Raw genomic sequence first — 23,270 nt, forward strand, 5'->3', positions numbered from 1 at the left:
AAGAACATTGATGTCCTTACACCATAGCAATCTATGGACAGAGATAAAGTACGACAGGAATCCATGCTTTGGTTTAGTTTCTCTGGTATTATTTCAAATTGATAGCATTTTTACATTTTCAAGTCCTGAGACCTATATTACCATCTTTTGGCAATCAAATCCAAATGGTTTGAAAGTATTTGAAATCCATTGTGAAGCTCAACACATGCCCTTTGAGATGACATGCCCTTTGATATGATGTGCATTGATTATAATATCACTACCATGATTATGTGACACTTGTAAATCCCTTTCAAGTAATGATACCAACATAATATTTAAGCATTCTTCACACATCCTATCAAAATCATATATATGAGCCTTTGCTAGGCCTCAAAATTTATTTCATAAACATCTGGACGATTTGTTTACGATGCACGCAAAATATAGGTCCCTGGACTGGGATAGGATTTCTGCCACATACTGTATGCTAAAATGCTAGCATCTGGAAACCGGGTCAGAATTTTTTTTAACCAAAGCATAGAATTAATTGTGTGAAGTTTTGTCCATAGACTGATAAAGGATAAAGTTACGAATGTGTCATGTTTGAATTTGGATGAACTATCTTATTAAGAGTTAACTTGTATTACTATGAGTCTTAAATGCATTTATATTCAGTGTATATGATTATGAACACCTATGTTGTGTATACAAGTATCCAAAGGCATCAGAACATTCCAAACACACATTCCTTGATATATACAGTTTTAATCACAATCCAGGAATACTGGTAATAATCTTCACCTGACATACAAATCATAAAATATTGGGCGTTATCTAGACTTAATCATTCAACAGAAATGCATTAGGAACAAGAAATTATTTCTTTGCGATAGCATATAGCAGATGTTACAGGACGCAAAACCAATTATTACAATCATACAATTGATATTATTGTGTTAATAGAGCAACATCATAACCTAAATAATTAAAGGAGAAACACACACACACACACACACACACACACACACACACACACAGACATCTATATTTAAATACAAGTATGGCAGCACAGAACATTTTCACATTCCATAGTGGGCCAAAGGCCATACGACATAAGCCAGCAATGATGACAGCAATCATTGCCGGAGTGTACCATTGCACGCGCCAATGTGACCAACCAGGATTTGAACCCGGGTCTCCTGCATGCGGCAGGTCCATGTTCTATCTGTGTGCTAAAGCGTACCCTAGTCCCTAAGCCAGAGCCCGGACATTAGCTCAGAGGAGCTAATGCAGGTCCGCAGTTCGTCAGGGTGACAACTTGTCTCACACCCAAAACCAAGGAAGATTACTCGTTGTACGCAAAGACCGAGCCAGCCCTGCCCCATCTACACGGTAGAGAAGGGCAGGAACACCCCATGGTTTGTAACCATTATAGGCCAGTATACGTAACCACACACACACACACACACACACAAGCACGCACAAGCTTAAATGATCAAGTAGCAAAACATATGTACAGCACATACCAAAGATGCATGCCACTGAAAGCAAGCAAGTTGGTTTTGTTCAAATACATTGGGCCGAGGTTGACAGATCAATGCTATGCATATTTGAAGACTGTCATTGTGAATATCGGCCATTTCCCCCCGGGATATGACTGAGTGCTTTATAAACGACCACAGCATGGCAGTTAATCACAATCACTTGAAATGTCACTGTAACCTACAATACAGCTCTAATATTATAGGATTCACTATTCATGCAATATCACATACAAAAGAGAAACAACAGACAGTGCCGACTTGGTGTGTTCTCTTGCCCAGAGTCACATGACATGGACCGTGCCAGTGTTCTCCCGAATGTTTGCTACCCCCAAGCCATTGATTAAGTTTCCCAGTGAAATGTGTTAGCTATGTCTTGTTACAATCTAATGGTTATGGCTCGTTGTCCTTGCCCTGTAGAAAAGAATTCATGCATTAGTTGCAATCTGAGACTAATTCAATCTAGTCTTTTGTGCTTTTACGATAACTGTGCAGAATAGATTATAGAAATACATGAAAGGAAGATAATATACTGGTATCAGTGGTTTGCAATGCCCTTGATTTACAATGCATTTAGTTGTATTATTAATAGTCTGTGCATTTCTGTGCATTTAACTGGTAGTCTGTCCTGACAATCAATACTTTTAAATCTGAAGAAAATAATGAAAAAAGAAATCAAACACATTTGTTCACTCAGTACATTTTCAAGTATTTTGAACGAACAAATGTGTATACCCTCTTTCACATTGTGTTATAAAACAATTAGACAAAACAAAATAAAAATGACCATACGGTCATCAAATGTGTAATTTACATGATATTTACAGTGGAAGTCATTTCAGCAGTCAAGACCACACAGAGTAAAACCAAATCCTTAAAACTGCTACTCGGTTGTGAACAGAGGAAATCACTCTTTTCCAGATAGGAGTTGATAAACTGCATTTAACGTTTTGTGTTAACATCTTACAAAAATATCGGAAATATAAATATTTCATAGAGACGTGTTATAGGTAGCACAAGGCAGTAGAGTACAACAGCTTTCAAAGATCGAACTGATTTGAAGAAATGCTGTCAATTTATTGACTGAAATCCTGTCACGCTGTCACAGTATCGGCTAGAAAAGATGGGAACCTTGGGACAGTTCATTGAGTGCCGTGGTGGATATGTTTAGATTACCGATCAATATTCCAATGTCAAAACTGTGACAGGATGTAGAAGTAGTAACAGTTGCCAATTAGCAAAATACAGAACCTGAGATAAACCTCAACAGTATACTATCATTTGCACCTGTGTTCAAATTGTATGTCAGCTCTGTAATCAAAATGCTAATATACTATTGATAATAATTATAATAATGCGCAACAACAGGAACACGTCACTGTAATAGCTGCAGATACTTTGGGCACCTGAAAATCATATTATCAGACCAAGGCAAAAAGATGAATGTGATAAAGATGGCAGCGTCACAACATAAGTATACATGTTTTAGTTCTTTTTTGCATTGATCCACATTCATGACACAATATAAATGTATGTCTCATAGTTATAAATGATTCATTATTCACTGTAATTGTAACTATAAGTCATATTCAGTAATTACAATTCACTCTGTGTATGCGTCATAGTAAAGTGTGTGTTTCCTTACTGTAAATACTACTGTTTGTTCTTGTTGAACAATGCAAAATGTCAACTTTCATTTCTTGTATATTGCCGATATTAAGTTGGGTATAAAGATCATCATCATCATCATCATCAAACTGGAAAGAGGGCAAAAATACAGGGACCTAACTATTCCCAGTCCTACAGTATGTTTACAGTATGCCAACTTGGAGCAAGACTTCAAATATAAAAGACTTTGCCAAATAAGTCAACGGATTTTGTTAGTGTTCTACACATGCAGTCCTTGGTTTTTTGATAGCAAAACATCTCGTCATGTAGAAAACGACGACAAAGGGGGAAAAAAAATATTAATCATAACACCCCTAACCCTAAAATCAGTCAATCAGTTGACATAGTACAGCCAGTAGATTAAATTGAAGAGAGAGAAAACCGAGGGAAAGATTATCCGCGACCACCTGTCGATGGCATTCACGTCTGTCAGGTCAGGGATTTTAATTTTCAGCTGTGAGGAGCGCCGTCTCAGTTTGTGCCTCTTGAGCTGGGCGTGCCTGTCGACGCTGTGTCGAGGACCCGAGGCGCGACTTGCCTTCCTGCACTGGACGCCTGTACCGATGCTGGTGTTGTCCAATCCCATGACGGAAGAGTTCCTGCTGTCCGCCAGGCTGGTGGTGACCTCATTTCCTGCTACCTCATTGTGGATCTCGAGTGTGGTCAGCAGTATGTTTCCGTGAGACTCCACCTTGAGATGGAAGTAGGGGGATGACACCATTACGACTATGTATTGCTTCTTGATCTGAAGCTATGACATCATAAGGATATGATGGTCCCGCACTGAACAGGATAACGACACCTGACTCACAGATGTAGACAGCAAGGCACTTTGACATAAAAACAAGGCGCCTTGAATGAAACGTTTGAATAAACAACTGAGCACAATGCTTTGCAGCACCACCATGTTTCGTAGATGTCGGTTCACTAGCATACTTGCATTGGAGTGAAGAAACATGCAAACGTAAAATCACAAGCTGAACAAAGGATGACGACGACGGGCGACGACTTGAGCAACAAGCAACACAAACAGGCACTAAATAAATGTAATTTAAGTGGAATGGAGTAAAAAAAAGGAAAAACTTCAGTCAGTGAAATGTTAGATTGTAAAAAAGAAAAAAGAAAAAGAGGGGTCCACTGGTCAAGACTCACCGACTGTGAGACACGGAGCGTTTTTGCTCTATTAGGCTGCTTAGTCAGCCTTAGAGAGGACGTTTTACCTCCTTCCTGAGGAGACTAACCAAAACACACACAAAACGGTATTTATAGAGTTTGTAGCCTGCCATTGTATGAGGACTACAAAGACAGCAAAATCAACTTTATCGGAAACGCTGAGGGAAAGGAACATTTGAGAAGTTAATGCACATCCAGACCAGTCACGAACACACACCTTGTTGGATTCGTATCTGGCCGCCCTTTCGTTGTTGGCCCTCTCCGCTTTCTCTGCCAGCTTCTTCTGCATCTGCGGTCCACGGCCGAAGAAGATGTAGTTGACAAAGGCGTACTCCAGCAGGGCCAGGAAGACCATGACGAAGCAGCCCATCAGGTACATGTCAATGGCCTTGACATAGGGGATCTTGGGAAGCGTCTCTCTCAGATGGGTGTTGATGGTGGTCATGGTGAGCACAGTGGTGATCCCTGCGTGATTGGACAGAGTTAGCCTGCTTCAAGAGCAACCAAGTCTGTAGATAAGATACAGTACGTAGCTGGTGTCAAACCAATATTACAAGAAACCTCAGCGCATGAGTTCATGAACTACCCAGGCCAGAGCGGAGTATTGGTTTGAGAGACATTTTGCTTCAGTGTTTCTTTTCGTGGCTTTGATACATGACTGGTGTTACAATGGTGGAAGACTTGACTACAGTATATAAACCATGGGAGTAGGCTAGTTATGCTCTTAGCTAAAAATAGAGCTAAAAATCCCCCCATACATTTTACCTGTGGACGTTGAATTGGATCTCGTGACTTTTCCATTCTCTCCTAAATAAAGGTCCTTTTATGGAAACAATTATTTATTTGAACATGCTTGTTGTCCATGGAGACATACATACTGCATGTAGGCAAAACTGCCATCCACCAAAAAAACGGACATATTTTCCTTTACAATATATCTAAACGGTCTATCAGCAGCTCGCACTGTCATAAAGCAAAACTGGAGGCCAGTGGAGTAGAACCAATCTGGCCCTTACCTTGATTTATTAGTACTTGACAGGGTCGGTTCTACTAAAGTGTTAGCTGTTTGCTGAGCTAATGTGCGTGAGCGTTCGCGACTGCGCATGCATTTGCGTGTATTTGTGTCTATGGACAAGCATTCATGCATGTATGCGTTTCATCTTTCTCTGTCTGGACCACAGCGGCCTGTTCTAGCTTTGGATTTCGTTTTCTCTGTCGCAGCGATCTCTGGGGTTTTGGTTAGTGGCAGCTAAGGTGTTTTCTCTGGGGTTCTATTACTCTTTGTCCTTCATTACACCTGTCAACCAGACAATTTCATCAGTAGACTGCACTCTCTGGGGACACAGGACATATTTATGGAGCTTCTCTCTCTCCCTCCCTCCCTCCCCCTCTCTCTCTCTCTCTCCATTTTTCTTTGTTGTTCTTTATCACTCTCCCTCTTTATATTTCACTCTACAGCCTAACCGATAAAGTTCACCAGTAAACTAACAGATCATTTTTTTATGTATTTTTTTATGAGGTTTGGGATTTAGTGTTAGGTCATTATAATTATCTGGCCCCCTACATGGCTTCTATGGTAGACATTGACAGAAATGAGTCTGAACATCTAGTTTGGATTGTGATTCCTTGTGAGCCCTTATACAGTTAATGCAGGTCAGTTAATGCATGTCATCCTAACATCAAAGTAGCAAAACATGCAACTTTCAAAGAGTTACAAGCATTTCTTTTTACCTAACCATGTAGCATAAATATTCTCAGGGGTGTGCTAATTTTTGGTTTGGTTATTCAACAATACTTTGGTAATGTTACCAAGCTAACAACTCAACTTAAAAGGTTGTATATGCGCTAAAGTGCAGTGTGTGTGTGTGTGTGTGTGTGTGTGTGTCAATGAGTGAGACAATGCCTGAAGCTTAAACATTACACAACAGAATTTCTTCAGAACACAATACCAATGTCATACATATTGGTATTGTGTTCTGAAGAAATTCCATTGTGTAATGTTTAAGCTTTGAGTGTTTGACATGAATCCAATTTAAATCTGGTATGCTGGAACAGATCTTTAACTATTTACTTTCCTAGTACAGTGGTATTGAACGGATCTGATCTCAAAGGTACCCAAATAGATTATAGCGCTGTCTGCTAGTATAATGTCACAAAATTATGTCTCATGTCTTAGCAAAATGTCTCATTAATGATATTGTCTAAAGGGAAATATCTTTTTCTCTATTAGTTTGCTTCATACCGTCTCTGTGCTCCATTGTCACTTTTAATTATTCTGAATAAGCCTCTAAATCAAGGGCATTTTCTGCTTAACCCACAAGGTCCAAAACCCACTGGTTTTCAGTTCTACCTAATTATAAACTGAACCCACCTGGAGTCCCAAGTGTACATACGTCCCTGATTAGGGGGTTGGAATGAAAAACATGGAGCGGAACAGGCCTGGAGGTCTGGAGTTGGGTCTGAAGGCTCTAAAGCGTTGTGCAAATGACTTCAGATCCTGTGGCACCATTCCTTCTAATGGCATAATCAATACATCATTCCTCTCATCAGTTCTCTGGAACTGGGTAAGAGGTTATCAAGGGATGAGACCGAGCCCACACTTAAGTGTGTCTATGTGTCAGACGATACTCTCGTCTACAGGAGGTATGACTGCCAAGACTCCAAATCGGCAACTCCAGACGACTTCAGCCAACGCTGGGATTACAGTGAATGGAGCTGGTACTTGGGAGCAAGTTTCTTAGCGGCACATCAGTGAACACTGCGTGTAAAGGTCTAGGGTATATCGCATCCAGCTCACACCTTGCACACATCCTGTATGTCACTGCACACGTGCAGAAGAGCTACCCTGACAGTAACACAGCTCCAGGTCAGTTTTTCTTTTGCCTCAGCTATTGAGTTAGGGTGAAAAGAGACTGAAGAAAATAAGCTGGAAAAGGATTAACGCCACACGAGTCATTTGGAGTTGAAATACACCACAGAACTGCTCCCAAATCAATTTCACCTTCAAATAATTTAATTGCTTGCCTGCCGCATTGATCTCTTGATTATGGCTCTTAACGGCATGCAGACAGCACAAATCATCCAGCCAGGTAGCAACAGAACCACAGGGATACAGGCTATAGCTATACATGTCATATTGTGCATTGAGTAACATAGGGTGCCGGCACACCTACCCAGCGCCGCCGGGCACACCTACCCAGCGCCGCCGGGCACACCTACCCAGCGCCGCCGGGCACACCTACCCAGCGGCGCCGGGCACACCTACCCAGCGGCGCCGGGCACACCTACCCAGCGGCGCCGGGCACACCTACCCAGCGCCGCCGGGCACACCTACCCAGCGCCGCCGGGCACACCTACCCAGCGCCGCCGGGCACACCTACCCAGCGCCGCCGGGCACACCTACCCAGCGCCGCCGGGCACACCAACCCAGCGCCGCCGGGCACACCAACCCAGCGCCGCCGGGCACACCTACCCAGCGCCGCCCGGCACACCTACCCAGCGCAACCCGGGCAGCAGACGCGTCGTAGTTGATCCAGAAGGACACCCAGGACAAGATGGTGATCAGGATGGAGGGCATGTAGGTCTGCAGGATGAAGTAGCCAATGTTCCTCTTCAGCTTGAAGCTCAAAGACAGCCGCGGGTAGGCACCTGTGAAAGCAGGATTTTGAACCGATGAATGAACAGAACGAGCGACTTCTTTCAGGGGGCACACCGGAACACCTCGTGTTTTTGTTTCAGTTTCCATGGCAACGGGCGGCATGGGTTGGATTTATCGCCATGGAAACGAGCATCCTTGAACCACACTTGTGCAAGCTTTCGCGCAAGTTGGACGTGAGAATGTGAGGCAAGTAATGATGAGGATTTCAATACACACTCTGATGATATATCATTTCGCATTTTCAACCAAGACATTCCTTTCAAACGATTTAATCATTAAAGGAATGCGCTTCTGAATTTTTTCAAAACTCTTGGAGTTTTTTGTGTTAGGCGTTTGGCACTGTACATATTTCTTTCATCATCTGGCTTATGAAAAACACACTTTTTGATTAATCACATCTGTCATCGTAAGTGTATTAATACATTATATTTGTGTTTAATGTATATTTCACATTCCTCCCAGTAGCATTAAACTAGCAGTGCAGAACTCTGGCTCTCAAGGGCCATAGTGTTTGCTGGTTTTCATCCTTGCCTTGTTAATCAAAAACGAATTACCATCTAGGTAACCAGGTCCCTGGGGTCCTCAGCCAATCAATGGCATTTATTGATCAATTACAGAGTCTTTAATTCATAGGCAAATCAATGGGTGCAACGAAAGATCATCTATTACATCAAAATCAGTTGTAAAGCTGATTTGAAACTACACAGATATCCTATATAGTCATATAAACAGGAGTTAGCAAATAAAAGATGTAGCTTCACAGATGAATGAGTACTACATGGGTTTCAGTTCTACACCCCCAAGGCAGTGATTCCTCCATGGGGGTACTTGAGAAGACTCAAGGCCACAGTCTTACTGGTAAAAAGCATACAGAGCGAAATACTATTGGTGGTACGGTAACCAAGAGAAGTTGGGAACAGTTTTTTTAGGGGATACCAAGTATATTTTAAAAACATCTGCCAATAATCAGACTTGGTTATATTATCTTGGTTATATTTGCACACAATTCTAACACGTAGCTGTGGCTTAAACAAAAGCCTTGGATCCCAAGCTCACTCTGCGAGAATCAGCTGGGAGGCAGAGGTAGGTGTGGAAAGGACAACCGGGCGCACGCAGAATGTAGGTGTTTAACGAAGCGTCCCTGTCGGCCACGTCTCTGGATGGGTGTCAGTGAGTGGGCGTCTACACCAATATGTGATGAGGGAGAGGAGGACGAGAAGGAGGAGGAGGAACATGGAGGAGGATACAGACGGTGACGACGATCTCGTCGCTGACGATCTCGGCGATGACGGCGGCGACACTCCGGTGACGGTGTTGAACACGCTTGTGATGTCAGGGCGCAAAACGCTCAGCCACGCCGCAAAAACAACATTCGCGCCCCCCGTCCGACACCGATTCCACTCATCCACCAATAAAGCGACTTGAAGGAAACCAAAGCCGAAACAATAAATCATTACGGCGAGATTTCCTGGTGAGCTAGGGGAATAATTGACGCCCCTGGGCCTTAATTTCGCATGAATTTCTGATGCCCTTCTTCCAGAGAGGCGTTTCTTCGGCTTCTCTCTTTTAAAGAGCTGAAGAAAACAGCTGGGTAATTTGCCATCCTACTATCACTCACTCCTCCTGTGCGAGTCTGCGCGAGTGAGGCCGGCAACAGCAGCGCATAGAGTAAACCTGGTCATTAGCCAAGCTCGAGGAGGGAGACGGGCCTTTGAAGTCTGGCTCGGAGAAACCAGGCTGAAGGGAAATGGGGGTTCAAACTGGACACTGAACTTTAATGGCTGCCATCAGGGACACAGAGAAGGCAAGGCTGGGTGAGGACTTCCACACATATGAGCTTGAGCGTCTTCACGCTTAACACGCAGGCAAGCATGATCACCCACACGATAACAAGCAGTCAAAACACACACAATGCTTGCACACCCACACACACACCCACACACACACTCACACACACACAAGCGCGCCAAGGGATGTCTAGTACATCTAGCACAACATTAAATATAAGCTAGATGATGTAGCCGCTGAAGTTCAAGAAGCAGTGAAGATTTTGAAGCGCTTCGGGAAATGCTAGATGGGAAAAATAAGCGAGGATTGTTCACTTGCTGAAGGGGCTTTACCTGTGGAAAAGACAACGTTTCTGGAAACCAGCTTGTAATCCACTATGGAGAACTGGGGCAGCTCAATGCGGGTCACCCCGGTCACAGCGCTCTCTCCCCCCTTCCAGTAGAACTCAATGTCATCTGTCGTGTATCCATCTGCCCCCCCCCCCCCAGGAAAAACAGTCAGAGTTAGAGCTAACTTGAACACTGAAATTGTTTTCAGATTTCCTAGCTATTTAGTGTGTTAAAGAAGAAATGTGTGTAGGAAGTGTGTGAGGGTATCATAACAACGGGATACTGTTGGGGTTAACCAGTGCTGAAAAATATTTCTGTCCCCAGATTGTTGTTTGGCCAGCTCGTCCTTCTCTAGGCTGCTGACTGATCAGTTAAAATGCTAAGGTTAATGGGCATTTTCCAAACAAGCTGTTTAAGACAGAGGTTTTATTTTCTTTTGTTTGTCTGTGTCGATTTGAGATTTGGCAGCAGACATGACTGACAGACAGTGCAGCCACATACTAGAATACGAGGAAACAAAGCATTACATTTGACATTTGCGCTGTGTGATTACTTTAAAGCAGTGGTTCCCAACCGAGTCTCATGACATCGTAGGCTTACTGGTAAAACCACATAATGAGGTACCTCAAGGGTACGCAGTGCAGAACACGATCCAGCGGGTGGTACTGTTACTGAAAGGTTTTGGGAACCACAGCTTTAACGTGTCGCAGATCTGTTAATATCCACTGAGTCCTGAAAATGTGGCAGGAACCTTCATTAAGATGAGATTTTTACAACACTGTTTCCAAAAAAGTTGGGACGCTGTGTAAAATGTTAAGAAAAACACAATGCAATGATGTGCAATTCATTTAAACCCTATTTTCGATAGAAAATAGTACAAAGACAACATATCAAATGAGAAATGTTATTGTTTCTTGAAAAATACATGCCCACTTTGAATTGATATCATTACATCAAATAAAGCTAACTACACCGGTCAAGAAAAATGAAGTGAACACTGAAATTACACATCGGGTCTCGATGAAAGAAATATGTTAAAGATCATAATCTTGACTGTACATTGTGTAATTCGTTGAAAACAAAATAACGTAACAACGGTCGATGGAAACCAAAATCACCAACCGATTGAGGGCTGGATTCAAACTCACACCGAAAATCTGAGTAAACAATTGAAATCACAGGCTGTTCCAACTCAAGAGACTCAGTAGTGTGTATGGCCCCCACGTGCCTGTGGCCACCACCTGCAAAACTCCCTATTTGGGGGTTGTCTTGCTGTTGCCTCTCCAGTGCACCTGCGGTCTCTTTCATTTGCACCAAAAAAAGGTGACATTGATTCACAGTCGCTTGGGCTTCCTAACTGGACAGACTGCTATCCCTGAAGTTAAACTGACTTGGTGCCATACTGTTGAGGATTACGTGTTCCCTCACTTTTCTTTTGATAAGCGTAGAAAATTCCTATGTCGAAATTCTTCATACTAGAGCATTTCACAATTTGCTGACCTACTGAAATACGAAAAGGCAAAATGGACATTTAACGAGGGCCAGCGCCTTCCGCGGGCCCCCGTGCCACGATGTTGTGAACAGTGTGTGCCACGACTGGGAGGGGGGGGGGGGGGGGGTGGGGGTGTCACTCACAGCTCTCGATCTCCAGTGTGCAGTTCTGCTCGTCCAGCGGATACCTCCTCAGATCCATCATGCAGGCTGCCGTCGTGGTGATCCTGAGGCCAGTAGAAATCAACACAAACAGGGGGGGGGATTACATTAGCTGAAGCGTTCCCGGAACCCACGCGGCACTCGCACGCGTTCTCCGAGTCCAGCCGTACGTGCGCCGTTGTCGGCAAACATAGCCGGTTAAACCAGATCCCCCGATCTGTGCGTGAGACCACGTAATTACAGTGTGGCGTTATTCGTTTGACGTTAGTTATATGTTGTTAATGTCAGGTGTAAAAACAGCCACTGAACGGCTCAGTGAAAAGGATCTCTCTCCATTTCCTCTACCACTGAAATGTATTACAATTCAAAGTATCATTTTTGGGGAGACACTATGTCTCTGTATTCATCTTCGCTCAGAGTTCATGTGATACTTAAAGACACATCCAAATAATCCCAAAAAAAGAATTTAACCCGTAACGTAACGTGCAAATGTTCCATGAACAGATAATGTGTCCGGAGCTCTTACAGAGTTTCAACGCGCTGTACGTTTAGAGACAGACATTTCAGTAAGTAGAGACAGTCATGTGGGACTGTTGTCCAGCCTGGCATGGTTGGCAAGGCTTGGCCCTGGCAACATCAGTGTTTTGATTCCTGGGGCTACCGTATATCAAATATATGTGGGCATGACTAAGTCACTTTGGATGAAAGTGTTTGCAGAATGATTTATACAGTAAATGGACCATTCGCATAGTCCTTCTGAAGAACAAAGTCAGATCATGGAATCTGAATGTCTACAACAACAACAACTGTATTGCCGGCGCAAGTAACTGGAACCGGTCCGTCTCAGGCTGAACTGGACTCAGTTACTCATCTGAAAACGTTGAACAGTTTAAAGTTTAAAATTGAATTAAACCAAATGTCTCTGTTCATGGATAACAAGTCTGGGAATGCCAGAAAAAATACTGTGGCTTTCCAGTGGATTAAGTCATCTCACAATTGAATCGTACACAGACACAACTGTCAGTAGTTACAGACAAAAGTGATGATTCCATTTGTGCACGTGCTGGCATGCATACGCACAGACACAGAGACACAGAGACACAGAGACACAGAGACTTTCAAGGCTGTTCACAGTTCAGAGGATAAATGTATTATATTGAATCCAAAAACTATGCATAATTCAAAGAACAAGTCCACTGCACGTGATTATGAAAATATCATCAATGTTCTGTGCGGGACGCCAAAATGAGAAGCAAATCATGAATCTTGCATATTCATTAATCTGATTAACAATTCAAGACAAAAAAAAAGATTACGGATTTAAAAACAAGGAATAATTACTAAGCAACACTGGAGCTTGGTCATCTTCTTAACAATTCATGTTTTCACAGTCAATAATTCATCATGTCTCCTCCATTTGAAATGGATAGTGTATATTAACAACGCATGGAAATCAATGTGCCACTGCGGCAACGAGCTGAGGGAAAAGCTAAATTGAGCCTATGGGGAGGGTGCGTGTTTACTAGCCAAAACAGAGCAGCTTGTGGCTCGTAGGAGGTCCTGTGGTCCGAGCAGCGTCCCCCAGAACACAAGTATCGCTGAGGTGTGGGTTCAAATCTGTCCCCCGTCCCTTTTCACCAACCGTCTACTCACCCCTTTCCTCTCTACCAGTCCTACTGGTCACGTATATCGATTAAATAATAATAGAGAGCCCGCACAAATCGAGGGAGAAAATAAACTCAGTACTTACTGGAATAACACAGCAGAGTTGTGAGATTGCACACGACAAACGGACAAAACATACGGAATGAACCATAGCAGATGAAAATCAGCAGAAAGGACTGTAAAAGCAATCAATGAAATGTAGAGCTTAAGTCTACGCTGAAAACAATGAGAATTTTACTGTTTTATACTAACACAAAATCGCTAAAAGAACGGGATTTATAAAGGATAATGTACTAAATGAGAATGTAAACTGGGATGCTAGAACCTTCTTAAACAGTCAGTCTGCCAAGATCATGTTCACATGGACTGGCCTCTTCATTTCCAGTTCGTCTGTAGACTAAGATGGAAACACAGCAGCCACACTCATCTTTTTTGGACAACCATTTCTTGATGCTGATTGGGGTTATTTTCCTACTGGGAGATCCACTTACGGCTAAGTTTCAGCACTAACGTTTCTGGCTAAAATCTACTCTTAGCTCATGACAACACTGACCCTAACAATAAAGGGCCCAGGAGCAGTGGAAACAAATAAGCCCCGCAAATCATTATCGCGTGCACACATGTAGAACCCATCGGTTCCAGTGCTCTAGAACCCACCTCAGGCCGTAGAGCACGGTCCCGTCCGGATGGAGGCGGATCATACGGTTCTTGACAGTCACGCCGTGGACGAAGGACTTCTTGTCGTTGAGGAAGTAGGTGTCAGGGACCCAGAGCTGGTCGGCGACCCGGTTATCCAGAGTCAGGTTCAATGGGATCCCCAAGTACGCAAGCCTCTTGTCCCTCCAGTACTGCTGAAAGTACATGGTCAGTGTATAGTCCTGGAATGGGAAAATACACAAGAGTAAGGAGATGTCAGTAAACAGTCACAAACACTGTATCATTTCGTGACTGTATCAGTGGGGGCGTGAGAGGGCATGTGTGTGTGTGTGTGTAAGCATGCACGTGTGACCGAAGGCCCGTAGCTCTGAGAATTATGGGAGATGGGCAGTGTTCTGTTACAAGCTTTCCCAATGTGGCTAATGGAAGAACATAGTCCTAGCATACAATACTCCACTGCACCCCGCACCAAAGAATATTTCCCCTCAGACCCCCATTGGAGCCACTCCACACTTCACTGGTACCAACCCCCTCTCGCTGGTTTTTATCAAAATGGCCGCCACAGCAGAAGGAACAGTGTGGGCTGGTGGCGTGATTCAGACACAATTCTATTACACAACAGGGACACTGGAGGCAGGGCAGAGCTGTATTCGGGGGTCTCGTCACGGGTTCCAGCGTAGCAGGACAGCAGGGCATTTCACTTCCTGAGCCAGTAGCAAGGTTATGAGCGTAGAGCCGACCACATCCTGAAGTCCATTCCATTGGACAGTACTCGGTCCAGTACTGCAGAGCCGTGAAGCTTGCTGTGGAGCGGAGCAGGATTCAGGGCGTCACGCCCGCTCAATCAGATGGGGCCTGCGCTCTGTCCATTTGAACAGTTTGTACACTGAACGGAAGACCGAACACCTCCAACAAAATGTTAAAAATGTGTCCCAGGAGATTATTCCAGGTGTTTCAATATCAGAGAGTTCCAGGGGTGTGAAGTGTGAACTGTTCGGGGTTTCCCGAAAATTACTTACATGAAACAGAGCATGAATTATTGAAAAAAAAACACTGCAGATGAATTCTGCGTACAAAGCCCCTGGAATTCTCATCTATTTTGCATAGGCACAATCACTCAGCGTTTCAAATGAAGGAGCAGTCCTGAGAGGTAACTTCACTCATGAAGCCTGACTCTGAATCACTCAGTTTATCACGCTGATGCTGTCATTGTACAATGGCATTGTTTAAAGTAGTTCCTTAAAACACAGCGAGTCCCATCATTCCACCAGCGTTTGTGTGTGTGTGTGTGGTAACCCCTTTAAAAACGGTGCGTTTTAGTGCCATACACCCCTTGATTGTATCACAGGATCCGTCTATTTAATCATTAGGCTATCTAATTAACGTGGGCTGAGCTAAACGGGTTTTTGTAAGACAGCAGTGGATCCCATAGAGAGCTGGGCCTTGTTCTTTTCACGAAAACATCTGAGGCCAATTGTTTAAGCGAAACACAATTCATCCGTGAAATTCCGTTTCGTTCCATGACACTACCAAATGTCAAAATCGACATAGCTGTCACTAATTTGTGCAAGTCATTTTCAGAATGAGCAGACAATTTGCGTACAGGATTCTTAGACATTTCTTTTGTCGAGTTATTGCGCATTTGACATTTGCAATGGATGTCTTTGTTACCTGGAGCCTTGGTTTTCCTGAAATATCATTAATGGCACTAGCTTTCCCAAATGGCAGCCCATTCCCTAAACAACATACAAGACTCACAGTTCCACCAAGGACAGAGACGCTGGTTCGTTAGCTCAATTAAACAGTGTACAAACAGTCTCCATGTGACATGTATTTCGTAGAGAGATTAATTAATGTGTCGAGATGGAGGTGGTAAGCCCCCCCCCCAAAGGTCCTTAGCTGTATCATATATTGCAGTGGGAATTATTTATGTAAATTACAGAGGCAGTGCAGTCACAGAGGTTCTTCTCCGCGTGCCAGCTGGTCAACTGTTAACAGGTAAAACGTCTGAACCACTGTGCTCAAAGCCGAACTTAAGTATCTCAGCCATGATGTATTTGCAGACTGTTACGAATGACTAGAATGATATTCAAAGTGAATAAATATCCTAATATTAAGCATAGTAACTATAAATAAACAGTGATTACTGACACAAACATTGACCCTAACAGAAATCCCTGTAATTTGGAGCTGCACACCTCGTCAGTTATGAATAAAATTGCAGTGTCGGGTAATTTGACTCAGTCTGCCATTTTCAAAGCAATTCCATAGGCATTCCCCAAGAGATTTCCTCTTCCAAGCACATCTCCACTGCAGGAAATCACCTCTCTTCTGTAGAGAACCTCGACAGCATATTAAAAATAGCATGGCCTCTGTTCCACCCTAAGGGGCTTTAAGAGAAGGAGCTGATTACCCCAGAAATGTTGCTCACACAGTCTGAGAGGGGAGACCCAAAGCCTTATTTAGAGACGTGATGGATGCTAATGGCTTCTAAACACACAGAGTTTTGGCTGCGATAAGAATGGATCTCTCTCTCTCTCTGTACATTAGTGGGGTTTGATAGATAAATCGGGATTAATAGAGTGATAATAGGCATTATCCGGGATTTCAGAGATTCCCAAGGGACGGGAAGCAACCAAGAATTCCACTGAAGATTGAATGGATACATGGCTGCCTGCCTGCAGTGACACATGGAAACAACATGATATGATGCTGACTGAAAACTTTGCACCAGAAATTTGAGCACTCATCTTCAGCCCTGTTCTCATGTAAACACACACACACACACACCTTGAACTGCAGGTTCTATAGGAGCAGAGAGATGAGAGCTGGCTACACAGATCGATGGAACCATGTCAATTAGGAATCATGGATGGTAAGTGTGTGTGTCTGTGTGTGTGTGTGGGAAATACTGGGAAATACACTCACCTAAAGGATTATTAGGAACCCCATACTAATACTGTGTTTGACCCCCTTTCGCCTTCAGAACTGCCTTAATTCTACATGGCATTGAATCAACAAGGTGCTGAAAGCATTCTTTAGAAATGTTGGCCCATATTGATAGGATAGCATCTTGCAGTTGATGGAGATTTGTGGGATGCACATCCAGGGCACGAAGCTCCCGTTCCACCACATCCCAAAGATGCTCTATTGGGTTGAGATCTGGTGACTGTGAGGGCCATTTCAGTACAGTGAACTCATTATCATGTTCAAGAAACCAATTTGAAATTATTCGAGCTTTGTGACATGGTGCATTATCCTGCTGGAAGTAGCCATCAGAGGATGGGTACATGGTGGTCATAAAGGGATGGACATGGTCAGAAACAATGCTCAGGTAGGCAGTGGCATTTAAACGATGCCCAATTGGCACTAAGGGGCCTAAAGTGTGCCATGAAAACATCCCCCACACCATTACACCACCACCACCAGCTTGCACAGTGGTAACAAGGCATGATGGATCCATGTTCTCATTCTGTTTACGCCAAATTCTGACTCTACCATCTGAATGTCTCAACAGAAATCGAGACTCATCAGACCACGCAACATTCTTCCAGTCTTCAACTGTCCAATTTTGGTGAGCTCGTGCAAATTGTAGCCTCTTTTTCCTATTTGTAGTGGAGATGAGTGGTACCCTGTGGGGTCCTCTGCTGTTGTAGCCCATCCGCCTCAAGGCGTGTTTGGGCTTCACAAATGTTTTGCTGCATACCTCGGTTGTAACGGTTATTTCAGTCAAAGTTGCTCTTCTATCAACTTGAATCAGTCGGCTCATTCTCCTCTGACCTCTAGCATCAACAAGGCATTTTCGCCCACAGGACTGCCGCATACTGGATGTTTTTCCCTTTTGGAAAAGAAATGGTGTGCGTGAAAATCCCTGTAAATGAGCAGATTGTGAAATACTCAGACCAGCCCGTCTGGCACCAACAACCATGCCACGCTCAAAATTGCTTAAATCACCTTTCTTACCCATTCTGACTTTCAGTTTGGAGTTGAGGAGATTTTCTTAACCAGGACCACACCCCTAAATGCATTGAAGCAACTGCCATGTGATTGGTTGATTAGATAATTGCATTAATGAGAAATTGAACAGGTGTTCCTAATAATCCTTTAGGTGAGTGTATATGGCCAATGCTTCAGTTGACCATATGCCTCCCAACACCTAGTAGACCTGCCTTTGTCCATAAGATTATACAGTGACACAAACCTCCTGATGGAACCTATGATCTATATACGTTTAAATGCCCAGGTGAGCGTGGTTGAAGGCAGGGGTATTCCACTTTCCCTCTATGAGGCCTGGAGCCGGCTGGTTTTCAGTTCTGCCTGATAATCAAGGACACACCCCTGGGGTCCCAGGTCTAAACCCATCCTGATTGGAGGGGAACAATGAGAGAGACACTGGAAGTCGGGTTGAGGTCCAGCGTTTAGTTTGAGGGGAGAACGAGTCTTACATGGGACTGAACGCCGACGGATACGGAGGACCAAAGCAAACAGAAATACGGACAGGAGCAAACACAAATAACAGGCACAGTTGGAGAGTGGGGAGAAAGGGAAAAAAAAGCAGCACTTCATATGACAGATTTTCTTCAACCACACACCCACTCACACACTCCGCTGAGAGATCTGAACTGATGGCTGGTTAATCAGGCTGCCTCAGTGTGTTTACAAATTGAAATGGATTTCTGCAGTTCCTAACAGGTTTGTAGTTTTTCTCCACGCAACACTCGATAACCACGTTGTAGGAACACATTACAGCGACCCGTCTCTTCCTGTCCGAGAGGTTAGAGGTTCAAATAACAGGAAGTGGACGGTAATTTACCCCAGTAACAATTGTTTAATGAACCAACTAACGCCGCCTCAGGGCGTATGGCCATGCCCATGGTGGAATCGAATACACAGTCGGTATGGTAAATTACACCCGTTCCCATGGTAACTGCTGGCCATAGCTATGCAGTCCCCTGCCTCTGCCATACTGTGTTGGATTGGAGAGAAAACATCCCTTCAGAGGGAGATGCGGTAAAAATGTATCACCGGGGCTCACACAAAGAAATAGAATGGCTTATTAGACCAATGATGACCGACTGCACGGAAATAAACATTTGCCCACATTGTGAGCCTGGTGGATGTCAAAGGGGTTATTCTAACACTCCGAATATGTAGAGCCTGGACGCAATATTATCTTCAAAGGGAAACTCCTATCAAAGGAAATGGGGAGCATCTAATTTACACGTTTCCCACAGGCTGGTCCCCCGTCGCAGCTCAAAACTATCTCCTGTACCAAGGTAAACAACTATTCCTAGTCTCACAAAGATCAAAGCACAGTGACGGATTGATCCTTGGGTCATGTATTCCTTACTAGCACAATCACAATAAAAGGTCAGACTGCATGCCTTGAGTGTCAAGCTTATCAGAGTAGGACTAAAAATATCTATGTTACATTTATCAATAACCTGAATATTTACCAAACGGCAACACAGATCCTGGATCGGCGCTCAAACTCTGAGAGGCTTGATTAACAGAACCCCTGAATGTCCTCCAGGATGATCAGTACATAATCAAAAATGTGTTGTGTGAATTGAACATTATCCAGGACGTCTGTTATATAATCACAGGGATTTAATTAGTCTCTCATTCCCTTCCCCATCCTCAGATCTTCTGGTGCCGTTTTCTTTGCGGCAGGGCATCGTAACACCTAGCGCAGACATAGCCATTGTCATTACAACGGCCAGAACTACCCCGACCCATCACTGTTGCCACGACTCCTTCCTGACACACACGTGGGCCAGTTTCGCCGTAGCACATTCCATTATTTTGAATGGCCGATTGTGACCATTGTAATGTATGTCACGTCCATACAATAGACCTGAACCAGAGCTATGTTCCTGAAGACTGGGATGAACGCTGCAGCATATTTCAGGAGTGGGAAAAAGCACCCCTGTTGTGGCCAACGACTGACTCAATGTCATACATAATAAGCACATCTGTCCCTTATTAATATAACGGCCAGAACGCATCTTGACAGGGGCATATAGTGCATTCAGCCATTCCACACAGAGACCAAAGGACGGCCATAAACCTTCGTTGACCTTCGGTGTCAGAGCAACACATCTTAACTAATATGAAGAGCCATGACTATCGGACAGGGGTTTAAAATGCACGGTGCACTTGTTTGAAAAGGACATCAATGTGCGCGCAATTACAATGACTATAGAATGGCCCATTTCAGGAAAAGTTACGTAATAAACATGCCGTGAACCGGTAGGCTAGGGTGTACTGAAGATATATGGCTTGTGTGGTTTGAAACTCATAAGCATCCAACAAATAAGACCATGCATGTCAGAAAAGCTGCAAATATATATATATATATATATATGCCATAATGCTTTTTGACAATATTATAACAGACTATGACAGGTTATGTCAACAGCTGTGTTATGTTATAATATGGTTAGGATCCTCTCATAACACATTCTGACCACTTCCATCAAGTGTTCCCAGTTACTAAAATTGAAGAATAAGATCAAGGTGAGAATGAGCCACAAACTTTAATTGAGTCAGTAAAAATGACACATAAAAACCCCAACAAGACCCACAAGACATGGGAGTACTGCTCAGGAGTGTTAAATGTAGACACTGATTTCTTCACTAGTCTGGTGGACAGTGACAGCGTATAGAACGGGTTATATGCCGACAAGAAACTGTGTGACCGGCTCAAAACAACTCCAATGGTCAGACATTACTTCAGGGTCAGTTCAGGCATTGGGTCAAGACCAAGAGAAGCATATGCAGGTACCATACGAAAGCGAACAAAGCAAAATGTGAAGGAGTGATTTTGTCCGAAGGTTTATTCCAGGACAAGGGGAAACATCTGACTCACCATGTTGACTTCCGAAACCATGTCTATGCTTGCCACATCTATACTCATGCCCACTGCAACAGGGGCCCCTGCAAAACAAATGCAATGGTATTATTTACTATGTCAGTGAATTGGAAAAATGGCTGCAATATATAAGCCCAAGAGGAGGGAATTTGCATAGTAAACAAGGACACGCTGCAGCGTGGTTGCCCCACTTATCAAAACGTACCTCCAAAGTCTGGTCGAAGACGAATATCATATCCCTTTAGTAGTTTGTCCACCGTCTCTTTCACAAAAGACATGTTTCCCGGTTCATTCACGCTGAAACCACAACAAATCGTTGGCGTTAATTGAAACAAAAAAAGAAAGATCGCCCGTAGTTTTTTTTCGAGTCACACTTTTACCAGAGAAATCACTTACCTTTGAGCGCAACACACAACAGCTACAATCACTGGTGCTGATAGAACAGTAAATAATCGTCCACTTAGAAAAGCCCACATTCCTTACGCTAAAAAAAAAAAAAGCAGTGCAAATACGGTACAATATGTTTACAAATCAGAGTATTCCACTGGCAAGTTCTCGCGAAAGACGTCGTTGGCTTTTGAGACCATTAAGACCGGTTTGGTTTAACATTACTTGAGATTAGATTGGTCTCCTCTCTCTATGCAACCGGAGACAAGAAGGAACTATTGCCTACTCCTAACTGAAATGTACACGATCCTAACTGGCAAATACGCCACCGGTGGAGGAGGCAAAGGTAGCCTTGGATTGGAACCAACCTTGCACTCCTTTCCTTTCATCTATTCTCAACTGACATGCCTTGGCTCATAAAACATCTGTTTGTTTCTTGCAATTACGTTGGTGAAGAGGATTATTTTCTAATCCAATGAATGCCATTAAACAAACTGTATATTGGCCAACATTGACGTGGATTATTGCTATCCCGGGTTGAAAGTGTCATGTGTTCTTCCGTCCTTTTTAATACTTAGTGTCTCGAACTTGTCAGACATTCTAGTTGCAATTGTGACTGCGGCAATTGACTTACCTCGTGTCATAGATAGCAAACAACTTTTTGTTTCCATCGACTGCATTCCTGAAAAAAAAAAAAAAAGATGACTCACTGTAAGACATATAAGATATACATCGCACTGTGGAGAAAGAACGTTTATGAAAACATTATTTTCCTGTTCTGTATTTCTGCAAAAACATTTGATCTAACATGCGACCCTAAGTATGAACTGCCTGATTAAACAAATAAAACAAAAACATGTTTTCATTCACTTGGTGTTGGTGCACCTCTAGGCTAATGAGCTCAATACAAGTGTGTCAAAGTAGTCAAATGTTTAGTATTTCGTCGCGTATTCCATATATTCAATGACAACACAAAGCTTGCAAGTAAAACGGCCAATGGATGCGTCTACAGTTCCATTTTCGTTGTGATTAGGGTAATGTTTCGAGGCAACAAAAATAACAAAACATATCTTAAACCTTCGAATACTTCTGTTTTACCTTGGAAAACATTTCGGGTCTGACCCTTCTTCTGCGTGCATAAAAGCAAATGGAAATCAAGGCCACACATACAGGTGGTCATAATTGTACTAGACTACCAAGAGAGCCCAGCAGAGGGAGCTGTAGGGAAACGTGGAAGGCAAAATTATACCGATACATTTTTGATATTATAGAATACATTTCAAAATAGTTTGTTTGAAATATATTTAAATATGTATTTAAATGTATTTACATCCTTCATCAAGTGGCAAAAAAGGGAACATTCCTTAGGGAGACCTGCTGGGGCAAGAGTAGTAAATGTCTCCAGGGAAGTCACCTTATCCGTGTCTCTTCCCGTTCTAGGCGCCTTCAGCAATTCTGCACACATGACATAAGGCACTTAATTCATGATTATCCATGGCTATCAAAACGCCTGGCAACAAGTTATTTTCATCATGGTTGCGAATGGAGCTCAAATGAGAAATGTGTCTAAAAATTCAAGTTTGATCTAACTCTCATACTAAAACTTGCAGGAACATTTAAGGAGATATACAATGTATTTCATAATGCAGATTATTATATTTCGTACCTTTGTCCTCTCACCGAAATCAGAGAGATACATTTTATCATGACATAACGGAGAACTTGTATTTTTTCGGCATCTCTAATCTCGATTAACCCGGAACTAAAGTGGCGTTAATGTTATATGAGTTTATTGTTTTTCAAACCACGGGCGATTGTTTAAATACCATACAAGTTCTAATGAGGATACTTCCCCTTTCAAACATTGAAACTTAATATAATTACCATTACACTTC

The 23,270-nt window shown here is 43.1% G+C and overlaps 1 protein-coding gene across 6 annotated transcripts in view; it reads right to left on the reverse strand.

Moving 5' to 3' along the window:
• Positions 1-727: 727 nt before the first annotated feature.
• Positions 728-23,270, reverse strand: part of LOC105022072 (gamma-aminobutyric acid receptor subunit beta-3) — a 41,760-nt gene continuing 19,217 nt past the window's right edge. For 2 of the 6 annotated variants that reach the window (XM_029116684.2, XM_034289696.1), the window contains exons 2-11: positions 22,010-22,057; positions 21,194-21,285; positions 20,986-21,053; positions 14,115-14,335; positions 11,775-11,857; positions 10,143-10,280; positions 7,860-8,012; positions 4,582-4,829; positions 4,344-4,427; positions 728-3,882 (exon numbers count right to left, since the gene is read on the reverse strand). In XM_029116684.2, the coding sequence (XP_028972517.2) occupies positions 3,526-3,882; positions 4,344-4,427; positions 4,582-4,829; positions 7,860-8,012; positions 10,143-10,280; positions 11,775-11,857; positions 14,115-14,335; positions 20,986-21,053; positions 21,194-21,285; positions 22,010-22,057 (1,492 nt within the window). In that variant the 3' untranslated portion in view covers positions 728-3,525. Of the gene's footprint in view, positions 3,883-4,343; positions 4,428-4,581; positions 4,830-7,859; positions 8,013-10,142; positions 10,281-11,774; positions 11,858-14,114; positions 14,336-20,985; positions 21,054-21,193; positions 21,286-21,384; positions 21,473-22,009; positions 22,058-22,473; positions 22,546-23,270 lie in introns of those variants that run through there. The other 4 variants (XM_029116686.2, XM_029116688.2, XM_029116685.2 and 1 more) reach the window with 4 other exon arrangements.

This window comes from Esox lucius, chromosome 22 (genome assembly GCF_011004845.1).
Source record: "Esox lucius isolate fEsoLuc1 chromosome 22, fEsoLuc1.pri, whole genome shotgun sequence".
NCBI classification, from domain to species: Eukaryota; Metazoa; Chordata; class Actinopteri; order Esociformes; family Esocidae; genus Esox; species Esox lucius.